This window comes from Myotis lucifugus, unplaced genomic scaffold (assembly GCF_000147115.1).
Source record: "Myotis lucifugus unplaced genomic scaffold, Myoluc2.0 scaffold_2, whole genome shotgun sequence".
In the NCBI taxonomy this organism is placed as follows: Eukaryota; Metazoa; Chordata; class Mammalia; order Chiroptera; family Vespertilionidae; genus Myotis; species Myotis lucifugus.
Window position 1 is genome coordinate 24,056,896 of NW_005871050.1, and position 14,419 is coordinate 24,071,314.

General features: G+C 36.1%; 1 protein-coding gene across 1 annotated transcript in view; it reads right to left on the minus strand.

The window, feature by feature from the left end:
• ALG13 (ALG13, UDP-N-acetylglucosaminyltransferase subunit) overlaps positions 1-13,747 on the minus strand; it is a 75,797-nt gene extending 62,050 nt beyond the window's left edge. The window contains 3 exon segments of the mRNA XM_023758585.1: positions 10,224-10,362; positions 12,565-12,727; positions 13,634-13,747. Of these exon segments, the coding sequence (XP_023614353.1) occupies positions 10,224-10,362; positions 12,565-12,727; positions 13,634-13,714 (383 nt within the window). The 5' untranslated portion in view covers positions 13,715-13,747.
• Positions 13,748-14,419: the final 672 nt, after the last annotated feature.

The window sequence follows — 14,419 nt, forward strand, 5'->3', positions numbered from 1 at the left end:
ATTAACCTATTATCCTGGCAAATTGTAGTGTTGATTAACCCATACAGAAATGAATAGTAAGTCTTATCTTACTAAATGAAATATACAGACTTAGATTTTTAGATAAAAATATTTGTAGCTGTGTGGTGGATGTTAATTGAACTTATTGTGGTAATCATTTTGCAGTATATACACATATCAAACAATTATGTTGTACAACTTAAACTTATACAATACTACATGTCAATTATATCTAAAAGTAGAAAAGACAAAGATGACACATGTATATAAAACAACTGTTGACAGAAACTGCTAAAAAGGCAATTAATATTAAGAAAACTTAATACTAAATCACTTATTTCAATTATTTTTAGCACCAAATAACTGGAGGCCAATTGGGGGAAATAGCTCCTCAGCTCTATAGAACCACTTTTTAAGGTCTTTCATTCTTTAAAAACATAATGGAAAACTTTTAAAGCAACATTTTTAACAGCACCCTGAAACTAGAACCTGTCAGTTGTTTTCATGGTAGACATTTAAACAGAATTAGCGAAGTAGAATTTATGAAGGAAGGGAACATAATGGTTCTAAAACAAAATTAGGCCACAGGGACCTATTCAACCTCCTCAAGTTTTAGGAAGGAGACAAAGACAAGAAAAAGAATTTCTCAGAGCAGTGATCCTTGTTCAGATATGCAAAACTGAAGAAACATTACCAAGAGCCACTTGCTTTCAATTCCATGGCTTCCCTTCTTCGACCTGAAACATTCTAATATAGATTAGAAAAAAAGAAAAATAGCACTTTAAAATATATCATATAGGCACAGAAATACTGAGGTTTATTTTTGGTTGTTTCTTGATTTAAGATACTTGCAATATCTAATCAGTCTACAGACATACAAGGAAGTGATTGAGGGAAAGAATAAAGACCAGAACATTCTTTTCTGTTTTGATGCACTGGAAATACCCATTCACTGAAATCTCTAAATAAACTTTAATTCTCTAACTATAGCCCCAGCTAATGACTGAATATGAAAATAAATATGAAGACTTTTCTTTCTCTAACATTTAGATCTATGTACTTTGAATTCTAGGGTAATATTTCTAGGGCTATTCCTACTCTTAAAACAAAAACTCTAACCAAGAGAAAATATATTATTCCAATGACTTTTTTATTTTCAAACATGCAACAACAAATGGTTTTATCTCAGAAAGTACCTATGAGAAAAGTTACTTTTATGAATTCACAAAATGGAAAACTAAGATGCATAATACTTAGGATGAGGATTTAGGAATCTTCTCTCCTAAATTTGGGGAGTGTATTATCCACCCATTTGACACTATTAGTGGAGAAACAACCAACATACCCTGTCAAAAGTGGAAATGAACAGTAAAAAAGATGTAATATATGGCCTCTCACAGACATCTTTCCAACAGTAACTATCAGTTCAGCAAATACTTTAGAAGCACACTTGACAGTAAATGACTAACTCATAATTATGTATTGTGTTACCAAAGAGCCTAATGTAGTATATCCTAAAATAATCAACTATGAATGAAAACATTCCGTTTAGTTCTTTTTATCAATTAGAAACAGTGTTGCACAAAACATTATGGATAATAGATACTGAATTAACAGTATACGAGTATTAAGGTTAGTTTCAAAATGTATTGTTTGATATGTTTTAAACTTGAGCAAAGTTTATAATTTGTTAGAAAAATTAGGAATTACTAAACTTAAATGCATTTAACTAGAAGGTTTAATTATAAAAAAGTCTAGTAGTTATGAATAACTGAAATGGCCTCAGTCTAGGGATTTTTAACCTGGGGCCTCAAAGTATCTGTAAACTCCCTGAAATTCACAGGAAAATGTGTGTATGTATAAGTAGAGAGAAAATTAAGTTTTAAATATTTTGAAGGGTTCCATGACCCAAAGAATCTTAGAGAGCAGGACTGTAGCCATCAAAATAAAATAATGATAGAGTACAAATCAACATAAATAACTGTAGCAAGAATGTAAACATTCATAAAGACAGTAAAGATTTAGAAGTGAAATGCCAAGAGAAATATGTAATGGTATAAAAGCGCCTCAAAATATTTTTCAAGAATATAAAAGTCAAGAAGCATATTGCTACATTCCTTTTTGAAGCTAGCTAGATTGATTTGCCCACCTTTGGTCTAGCCACCTACAAAGATTATAGAATTAAAAGAATATACAATATTAAGATTGTGCTAAAATATTCATGTAAGAATTAACCATTTAACAAGGAATTAAACTGTGTTTGGTGATTATCCTAGACCTTTCTTCATGTAATCTTTCATTATAACTACTGCTTTTACTAAATCTCTAATTTTTAGCATCATTATATTTTACTGCAAATTCCCAATAGGTCCCATTATTTTAAAGACCCTTAAATACCACTAGGATATTACGTTAAGTTCAGCACTGCTATTTTAGATACCATTCCTATAAAAGCTTGATCCTACAAATTCCACCATACAACATGATGGTCACATCTTTCTCAATGCGACAAACTAGATATTTTGTATTCAGAAGACAATATGAAATGAATGTGTGCAAGATGACAGTGTTTCTGGGAACCAATACCTAATCCTAAAAAAGATGAGAAAACAGTACTAAGTTAAAGAGCCACCTTTATCATTTATGGAAAGCCTACTGTGTTTCAGGCAAAGAACTCAAAGAATAAGCTCCTCCCCAACTAAACTGTAAGAGTTTCTCTATAGCAAGAATTGTGTCATCTGATAACAAAAGTAGATTCTTATGCATCTATGTTAAAAGACCAATTGACTAAATGGGCTTGACATATTTAGGAAGTAAAGTTGAGAGTAACTGGTGGTCAATCATATAAACTAGGTTGGAGATGAGTTAAAGCCTGGAGGACTGACTAAATACTGACACCATTAATAGATATAAGGATTTCAGAAAAATAATAGGAGAAATATGATTTTAGTTTGGGGCACATTTAAGGTAATTAGAGAATTGACAGACATGACAAGTAGACAATTGGAAAATAGCATTCAGGAGCTCAAATCAGAGTTGGGGACATTGATAGGGGAGTCAACAGAAGCTCTAGGTGTAATGACAATACCAAGAAAAATATATAAAGAGGACCAGCCTTAGCTGGTTTGGCTCAGTGGATAGAGCATCAGCCTGTGGACTGAAGGGTCCGAGGTTCGATTCCTGTCAAGGGCACATGCCCGGGTTGCAGGCTCAATCCCCAGTAGGGGGGTGTGGAGGAGGCAGCCGATCAGTGATTCTCTCTCATCATTGATGTTTCTGTCTCTCTTTCCCTCTCCCTTCCTCTCTGAAATCAATAAAAATATGTTAAATAAATAAATAAATAGAAGAGGTCCAAAAATAGACTCTAAAACACAATGATTTAAAGAGAAAGAAGAGTTAGCAAATAACTTGCAACCAAGTAAACCTATTAGGATTTTCTCCAGGTATATTTGATGAGTAGAAATCAGTATGTTTTTAAATAGCAATGCAAAAACTGAAATAGGTTATATACCTGTAGCTATCACACAATTTAAATTTCTTGGAATATTCCTGATTTCAAATATTTTGTCCTCTTGTTCCCATAAATGATGGAAATACACTGGAATTCAGTGTTCCAATTACAATTCCCAGATCATCGTTTGGATAATGAAGTAGCATAAAAGTCCTTTTTCACATTATGCTCAGTTTCCTCATTTGCAAAATGGGACAGTAACAGTACCTATTTCATAGAGATTAAGCAAATTCACACTACAAAGTGCTTTAAATAGTACCTGACACATACTAAGCATGCAACAGGTATTAACTTATTATCATTCTCGACTCCCCCATAAAAATGTATACTAATTGTAGAGCAGAAAATTGATTAGCCCATAGCTATCAGGACCACCAATTCCCAAATCTTTCCCAAAAATAAATTTCAAATAATCTTCCCATATATCTCATTTCTCAGACTGTATGAAGATTTTTGGTCATCTCTGAAAATTTCATTTTGAACAAATCAGAGGGATTAAATGCTTATACCATAATAAAGAGCCAAGGAAATATTTACATTACCACTAGTTATTTCTGATTTTTAGTCTTAGAAAACTTTCTCAAACTATCAAATAAGCAATACAAACTTTATATATTGCCCTTTGTGCCTAGATTATCTGCCTTTATAAGTACACAAAGTAGTGCTCTAAGGCAGTGGTCGGCAAACTGCGGCTCGTGAGCCACATGTGGCTCTTTGGCCCCTTGAGTGTGGCTCTTCCACAAAATACCATGTGCGGGGCGCGCACATACAGTGCGATTGAAACTTCGTGGCCCATGCGCAGAAGTCGGTATTTTGTGGAAGAGCCACATTCAAGGGGCCAAAGAGCTGCATGTGGCTCACGAGCCGCAGTTTGCCGACTACTGCTCTAAGGTATCTAAAATCAGACAACTGACAATACTTTTAAATGACTACTTTTAAATGTTCCAGAACCCCACTTCAAGTTCATCAATTATACTCTTACCTACCACCAAATCTTTCTTGCTCTTATTTTCTTTTCTCCCAAATTATAAGCATACAGTAATCTAAGAATCCTTACTTCCCAGTCATCCCCTTCCTCACATAATTTTCCTATTCCAACATCAACTTTCTGTTGTCCACTTCTGAACCTATCCACAATGTGAATTTCTCAAAATACTAAACTTTCCCTTTTGCTTCCTTATTCCTGGAAATCTGAATAACTCGAACAGAAAACTGCTCAAAAAACTGCATTCCACTTACTAACTTCAAGAACCTGAAGCCCTGTCATGTAATACTCTTCGAACTCCAAAAATCTACAATTCTGTTTTAAAGTCTTCATTTATTCAATCTAGCATTAATTCTACCCCATAGCATTTTGCTAGATTCCAAAAACTCAGTAATCACAGGTTTCTATGTCTGAATGAAGGTTATCATAAACCAAAGGAAAACCCAATTAAGTGTGAAATTCCTAGTAAAATAACTAATTAAACAACTCCTGGAAATGAAGAAAAGTTTCCTTGGAAGGGATTAAAGTAGCTAAAGTAAATGCTAGGCAAACGAATAAAAAGAAACAAAAAGCTTACAATATATGTTATGGTATGATAGAAAAAGAGCTCAGGAGTAAAGAGCTGCTTCTAGGGGCAGCTTTGCCAAAGGCTGTTATTTCAGACAAGTCCTAACCTCTGGCCTTCTTCATCTGAGAAATGAGGGAATGGACTAGATGATCTTGAAGATTCCTGTCAAATCAAAATGATTCCAAGATATCCTTTGATTTTTAAACCCCACATTTCATAAAGGTATAATCAAGAGATGTCACTACACACAATTGAAACCATTGGTTAAGCCTTTGCTAAATAAAATAATGGAATCTGGGTTTTGTATTCTAGTGAAAAAGAAGCAAGCAGAGGATTTGGGGTTCCATATTGCTTTTCAGTTGTCTGCAGTTTGAGTACACCCTTTCATTTGTTTCTGATTCTGTATGATTAGTCCTTGATATAAAATAACTAAAGGTGAGTGATCAACATAAAGTCACAGTTTTTCTCAAATTAGAAAAACACATTTAGAAAAGATCCCAGAAAAGTCAAATTCTCTCTATGGATTTAAATAAGGCCTTTTCTACAACTTTAGTATTAAAATACAATTTTGATTATGGTGCTGTGAATTCTCAACTGTGTAGATTACTCACTTTTTAGAATATTCTCAGCAAAATTTTAGTCCAACTTGGCTTCCTCCTGCTACCCAGAGTACTTCTCAGCCACCACCTTCTACCGTTAGTAAGAATTTAATATTAGCCCAAGTAAAACACAATCAGGAAAATAAATTTACAGAAATATAACGTATCCCAAGTAAAATATTTAGAATATTCAACATTTTGGGATAATGTAATGGAAAGCAGGTCATTACAGTGAATGCTCTATTTTCATGGATGAACTTTGTCTAAACTTTCTGCCAGAAAACCATGAATATTTAAGGATAACCTAATTTATTTTACAGGTTTTGAGACTACTTATGCTCATCATAATTTCATAATATAGGGTGAGGCAAAAGTTGGTTTAGTTGTTTGTATGAAAAAAATACAATAAATAATGTAAAAATAAACTTTCCCATACTCATAACTGTAAACCTACTTTTGCCCCACCCTGCATATCTGAGTTATGTGAATTGTAAAACCATATATTTAGCCCATACACATCAGAATATTTATTCACTTGTAAAACTAATTTTGTAAGTAAAATTATGATGTTACAGTAAATGTTATAATATCACTGGAAGAGAGGTTTCTTAGAAAAGAATAACACAGCAAATCCTATTGGCTTGTCCTTTTGGTTTACTCTTCTCAAACCAGTAAAGTTCTGACATTGGGCAAGATTACTGTCACTATATTTTAGAGAAAAAAAGTGAACACATCCACTCCACTCTAATATTTGACTCCTTGAGTTATAAATCTAAAGATGTTGACTCTCAGAATTTTTTACAAGTTTGTTACTGTTTTATTTTCTTACTCTAAGAAAAATCAAACTAACTACATTTGATATTATTGTCAGAGTTTTCAAATTTTATTCATTTTTTTTCATGATTCCAATTCCACTTGGGATTCTAGGATGAAACCTGTAAATGCTCACTACATACTTCTAATACTTAAAAATAAAAATCAAGGGGAATTCTAATAAATCTACTAAACTGCAATTACTATTTGAATTCAAATGCTAATATTCACACCATAAAATTTTCTAACATTCTTTAGATGTAGGAAGTTTATTAATTTATATTACTCTGCAAATATATCTTATGTATTTAATTTGATTTAACCATATCGCATTGGTTGGATTTGGGTGGGGGGGGATGTTTTTAAAGTGTTGAGAGTTTAATGTTTATTTTTGTAATCCAACAACTTTATCCAAAAATGCAGAAAATTTTTCTGGCTGGCCAGGAGGAAAACATTTCAGTGTTGATAAGTCCATTGACTGTAACAGCCCAGGAAGCGTGCTAAAACAAAAGAAGAAAAATATTAGGTAATATGGGAGAAAATTTCAGCATTCACCTGCTGCCCATTTGATGAATGAATCTAACTTCCAAGAATACTGTGAAGCTTCTCAAACTATACATGTAATTTTAATGTATTTTAATATTATAGGTATACATACTAAGATTAAAGCAATACAAAGAGCTATATATCAACATCAATTCAAAAGATACTGTATCTTATGTCAACTGAAATATTTCAGAAATGTTATTTCAGGAAGGATGTGGTCACATGGCTTTGGAACACTTCTTAGGACTGGGAAGATATAAATTGAAACAAAATTAATTTCTGAAAACAGAATAAATGAAACTAAAAGTAACAGCTGCCAGACAAGAACAATAAGCTTGGGAAACTACTAGACCATTCATGAAGTTGGTGGAATAACTTTTTGACAGTAATTTACTATAATAAATCTGGTGTAAATTAAGCAATGTACAATCGCCATGCTTGTTGGAAATAAGATTCCAAACCACAACTTAAAACTATACTTCAGGAATTTAATTAAACCAGCCACTTAAATTAGAACATACAACCACCTAGCCTAAATTTGGGGCAAATAAATAATATACCTAAGATGAAAGCACAACTAATTACTGATTCTTATGGCATTCATGTGTATGATTTTCTTGAAATTAATATAAAAAAAATGACTTTTAAACCTTTAATAAATTGTTAGAGATTTGTACAGCTTCCTTTTCAGCCTGAATAAAGAGTCAGGACAGGACATCCTTTATGAAATCAATGTTTTCCTTTTATAAATGTACTGACACAAATTCAAAGCTGATTTAACATTTTAAATGAAAATACTCATCAAAAGTGTCTGGAAAAATTGACTTTTATAAACAGTAAGATTAGAGTTTATTACTCTCAACTACCTAATGACAGATATGCCCATTATCTGAGGTCCACATAATTTTGATTATCTAGATTCTCCCTGACTTACAATACCTTTAAGAATGGCTTCTATATTACAAAGCCAGCCTGACATTCCCTCTCTTCCATCATTATAGGGATTATGATGTCAACAAATACTCCTGAAACAATCAATGAATATGTCTCCTCTTAATGAGGAGGAATCCTTGTTTTGTTTACTGACGTATCCTTAGTACCTAGAATAATGTGAGACACATAGTAGGTGCACAATAAATATTTAATGAATGAACAAGTGTTTACTGAATGCCTAGGAGACAGATGCAGTAAAGCTTAAAAGAAAAACTTACTATGTTCTAACATGTTTCTTCTAAAGTTTATTTTTTATTTTCAAATTAACTTCAACTTATTATAATATAAAAATACAGGGTAGGCAAAAGTAGGCTTATAGTTGTGAGTATGTGAAGCAGTTTATTCTTGTATTATTATATTAATTATTTGTATTACAACTATAACCCTATTTTTGCCCATCCCTGTATGTATTTTGCAATACTTCTATAAGGTCTTTGCTTTTTAAAACATCAAATTAGGATAGCTCTTCAAGTTGAACAATTGCAAATTACTGACCTGACCTTTTGGCAAGCTTCTAGTGTCTCAAGAAGAATTAATAGAAAACAAAGCAACAATTTTCTTCTTCCTTCTACTGTGATGTTGATCAGTTTCTGTTGAATTCTAAGGTACTTCTAGAAAATAATACTCCTTACCATAATGTAATTCCCCTGCTTAAAATACTCCAATGACTTCTCGCTTAACATAGAATAAAATCAGAACTCTTACATGAGCTTCTCTGCCCAGTATCATCTTATTCTACATTCTCCCTTGCTTACTATACTGCCACACTAACCATCCCTCTGTTCCTCAAACATATCAAACTCAAAGCTCATTCCTAGCGTAGGGCCTTTGCAATGGCTGTTCCTTCTGCCTCTAGAGCAGTGGTTCCCAACCTTTTTTTTGGCAATGCCCCACCTAAGCATCTCTGAAATCCTGATGCCCCCCCCCCGTGACATATAATTCTTATTATTCAAAAAGTGAACTCCTATTCACACAGAGGAAGCCTAAAAGGCCATTAACTTGGTCTAAACAAGCTTCCAAAGAACATGGCATCCATGAAAGAGAAAAATGAAAGAACAAAAGGACAGTTGAAGTACTGAGGAAGAAATTGTTAAAAATAATATGAAGTGATATGAAAAAACAAGTTTTAAAACATATAATAGAGACCTGAAATGCATAGATATGTCACAATATATATTTATATACTATATATGAGGCCCCTACCACCATAAGAAATGCAAAAAATTCACTGCTAATAACTCATTCTTTAATTGCCCCCCTTAAAAATCAAACTGCCCCCCTCTGGGGCATTTGCCTCACGTTGGGAACCACTGCTGTAGAGCTTCACAAGACTGGCTCTTCCTTTTCATTCACTAGCTTAAATGTCAAATACCATCATGACTTCCCTAACCATTTTAGATAAAATTAGATCATTAGTCTTCACCCAACCTATCACTCCACCCTGACTTATTTTCTTCATAAAATTATATTGATTGCTTATTTATGAACTGTTTACAATCTCCCACCATTAGAACATTAGTGCCATGGGACTTTATCTCATGTTTACCACTACATCCACAGTACCTAAAACAATGCCTGCCATATATTAGGTATAGTTGAATTAATGAATGAGCAAACTTAAGAGATTCCAGTGGATTTACTAAACGCAAAACCTGAATTAAAAATAAGCAAATGGCCCAGCCAGTGTCTCAGTGGTTGAGCATCAACCTATGAACCAGGAGAGCATAGTTCCATTCCTGGTCAGGGCATATGCTCAGGCTGTGGGCTGGATCCCCAGTGCGGGGTGTACAGGAGGCAGCTGATCAATGATTCTCTCTCATCACTGATGTTTCTATCTCTCTCTCCCTCTCACTTCCTCTCTGAAATCAATAATATATTAAAAATGTTTAAAAATAAGCAAATGCCTTCTTTGAATAATGAAAATCTAAATAATGAACTCAAAAATTATATTCTCGGAGATTTGAGCACCCAGATGAACATAAATTACATGCACACACACACACTTAGATATTTACATGCAATGATGCAGGCACAGATCATAGTTGGAGTGGAAGACAAACAAATGAGAGGGTTTGACAGGTGAGAAAAATCAAAGAATGTTTGATAAGTGGGAGAAAGTAAGAGGATGAAGAGACAGATGGGGTAGGTAGCTGGGTAAAAATAGGGAGGAATTAAAGCAAGAAGTCAAATAATAAGTCTCGAGTATACCTGCAGGTACAGTAAAAGAGATGCCCGTCTTTGTGTAGCTGTTTTGCCAATTCCAGCTGATGATTGTTCATCAATTTTTCATTTATAACCACTACAAGAGGCTTTCTTTTTTCCAGAGTCTCCAAACAGCTTCCTGCACCTACAAACATACATCAAATTTGTTAATACAGGTTTTTAAAAAAGTTAAGCCAACAGATGCTCACCTCACTAGCTATTAAGGAAATGCAAATCAAAACTACAATGAGATACCACCTCACACCTACTAGAGTGGCCATTATCAATACCATAGGTAATAACAAGTGTTAGAGAGATTATGAAGAAAAAGCAACCCTCATTCACTGCTGGTGGGAATGTAAACTAGTAGGGCCACTATGGAAAACAGTATGGAGGTTCCTCAAAAACTTAGGAATTTAATTACCATATACCCAGCAATCCCTCTTCTGGATGTTTACCCCAAAAACTTGAAAACATTTATTTGCAAAGATATATGCACCCCTATGTGCACTGCAGCATTATTCAAGGTGGCCAAGACATGAAGACAACCAAAGTGTCCTTCGATAGAGGATTAGATAAAGGAAATGTGATAGATATATATCATGGAATACTATTCCCCCATAAGAAAAGAGACAACACTGCCACTGGTGACAACACAGATGAACCTTGAGAATATTATGCTAAGCAAAATAAGTTAGTCAGAAAAAGCTAAGAACCATATGATTTCACTCATATGTGGGATATAAAACTGAAACTTATGACACAGACAACAATATGGTGGTTACCAGAGGGAAGGGGATGGTGGTAGTAAAGGGTAATGCAGGCGAAATTTATGGTGACAGAAGATTTGACTTTGGTTGGTGGGTCCACAATACAATATATAGATCATGCACCACAGAATTGCACACTTGAAACCTATATGATCCTATTAACCATTTTCACCCCAATTATTTAAATTTAATAAAACTTTTTAAAAAGTTAAAGTGTTCTACCAAGTTTTATGCTAAAACTGAAAAGATGAAAAACTTAGTTGCCAGAACTACAAACCAGGACTTTTAATTATACATTCAAAATACCAAAAGTATAGTTATCAGTTGCTCTTTAATGTTATAAACCTAATTTGAAAAATACATTTTTTAACACAGCTAATAAATTAAGTGCTTTGCCATTTGCCCTCTACTTGGATGCCCTGGGCATGGGTTTCGAATCCAAATAAAATTCAGGTTCAACATACTGTACATGAAGTGTTCTGCACATCTATTAAAAAAGTAGAAAAAGCAAGCCCTCAATAGTGATAGGCACCAATAAAGAAAAATTCTGACCACTCCTTATATGAGTTTGCCTGTGAGGTTTGATTCCAGAAAACAGTCAAGGGTAAATCTCCACAAATGTGCATATATACAATACTTGGGTCAACTCAACTTAAAAATCTAAAATCATTTGGTATTTTCTATGGCAGGGAGGAGATTGATAAATGAATAGAAAAATCCTTTATGGGTAAATAATGCTAGGGTAGTAATAAAAACACAGACTCCAGCATCAGATTGTTATCTGTCTACCACTTACTAACTGGAAAAGTCACTTAACCTCTGTGTCTCTGTTTCTTCATCTGTAAAATGGAGATACTAATAGTATTTAGTTCATAGGATTGGGAGGATTCAACCAGTTATACACACATAATAAGTATAACAATACCAAAAGCTGTTGCTATTATCCATTTCTAATCACCAATTTGTTAGTGCTGTCTACTTCTAAAGACTTCTCTCTCTCTCCAAAGAAGGCTTTTTTAAGAACCACAAAACTTCTTCCTCCCTCAGTTATCCAGTGGTCATAATTGCAATGCTCTCCCAAAACAGTTCTTCTGAAGGTATAGGGCCTCTAGGCAGTGTAACTAGATCAGGATGGTTCGCTGAAGAGCAGGCAATGATACACAATATATAGTTGTTACAGAATATTTTTACTTAATGTATTTCACATTCACATTTAATAAAAATGTAAAACATCTTTCAAAGTCAATTTCTCCATGACTAATCCAACCAATTAGATGGCTTAACACTACTGCAGACCTAAGTCCAAATACCTCAAATGACAACTCTTTACACACGTCATTGGGTCAATTATTTTGCCCGTGTTTAAAGTTTCTTACTGTAAAGTTGGGCTATGATAATTAATATCCCATCCTTTTACCACCCAGAAATAACAAATTCTGTCCAATATTCTCGATTGTTATGTTCAAATAAGTCTTTTATTCAAAAGGGCTACAGTTACTCTAATGACTTTATCTCCAAAAGGTTCAAGTTTCTGTTCTTAAAAAACCAAACCCCGTTAAGATTCTAAGGCACTTTACCTGCGTGACTTATAACAAGATCTGCTTCCTCAAGGTCTTCTTTCAGTGAATCCTTGTACCTATAAACATCCAGAGTAAATGACTCAGTACTGAATGGTTCAGGTACAAACTTTCCTCTGCCTATTTGTAGAACGAGTCGGTCGTAACCAAGGGTCTTGATGATCTGAAAAGAGGCGAAACAGAAAAAAAAACAACCAGGCCTTTTACACAGGTTACTATAAAGATAGTAGTAACAGCAAACTCTAAAGTCGGTGTTCAGATCTGAGGACGGGCTGCCAAATAGTCTAAATGCAGACGATTTCTGTTCGTTTTCCAAAATGACCCATTTCCTCCTCGTCCCGGGCCCTGACAAGGCACCTCACTAGCCCTAAAGGATCTACGCGACCCAGCTCGCGGAGTCCTGAAAGAAGTGGCCCCGCAAGAAATCTGAGCCCAGGCAAAGATTTTGAAAAAGGCGCCGAAAACTCGGCCGGAGACAACTAAGAGCTCCCAGGTCCGACTGCACAAACAGCGACGCCGCGCCACCTCAGACCACCGACCGGCCGCGGGGCCGCCCCAAAGGCGCGGGGCTGCCGGAGCGCGGCGGAGCCAGGGCAGGGGCGGCGAGCAGAACGGGCTGAGCAGAGTTCAGCCAGGTCGATTCGGGTCCGAATCCAGTCTGGCTGAGCGTGCCCAGGGCCCAGGGGCCCTACGCGGCTGCACCGCCCACAGCCCGCAGGAGAGGGCGGCGAGGCGGGCCTAAACCCTACAGGCGGAGCCGCAGGAAGGAGGGGCCAGGCCGAGGACCAGAGAGGCGGAGGCGGAGATTCTGAGGAGAAAAGCCAAGGAAAGGAGGAGCCTGAGGAAAGACAGGGAGGAGTGGCCCGGGGAGGCGGCAGGGAAGCTGACTGAGGCGGAGGACTCTGTGACGCGGGAAGGAGTCAGCAAAGGGACGGTGGGACCTGGTGTCCCGCTCGAGAGGGTTCTTCCTAGCGCGGCTGTCGCGCTAGGTTTCCGAGGGTCGAGGCGGCGGCAAGTGGCGAGCTCAGCGAGGCGCACCCGCTTGCCGCCCTCCCGCAACCCCACTCACTTGCAGACAGTCGGGCGCCAATACACAGGCTATGAGGTCGTCAAAGCTGGTGGTCCCCACTGTAACAAACACGCACTTCATCGCGAGGGTTCCCAGCCCAGACTCGCAAGGATCGGATGTGACGTACTGACGTCACGTGAACTGCGCGTTCAGTGGGGGAGGCGGAAGTTGGCCAAGGCAGACAAAGTGCGGCGGGAACTGGGTTTGTGTGGCCCTATGGGGGGTGGGGCCAATGGCTACTTAGGTGACGTGTCAGCCACTGTCGGAAGTCATTTACAAGTAAGCTCCTGGGACACTCACATTAAGAAGGTGGGGAATTAACAGATTTAAGTTTATTTTTCTCAAAAGTGTCAGTTAACAAGTAAAAATGAAACCCGCACCCTATCTTAAGAATTGTGTTTGATTCATTGCTTGGGTACCACAAATCTTAATGATACAGAAGTTTGGAATTCTTTATTTTCTATCATGTTTTGCCAAGACATGAACATATGAGCTATGGTTTTACTTTGAGTCTGTTGAGAGACTATGAAATAAAAAAGAAAGCGCCTTTCTAAAATCACTCATTAGAATGGGCTCTTCTAACTTTGGTTCTCCAGAAGCCAGAAGTCTATGGCTGGCATTTTTTTGGAAGCTGCAGCAAGAAAATTAACCTCCATTAGCAAGCATTGCGCATAAAATAGAGGCTTTAAGGCCTGAAGTTTACATCTGTAATGCATTGAACCCATCCATTGAACCATTTAAAATGTGAAATTTATGGTAAATTTAAATTATGATGAAATGTGAAAT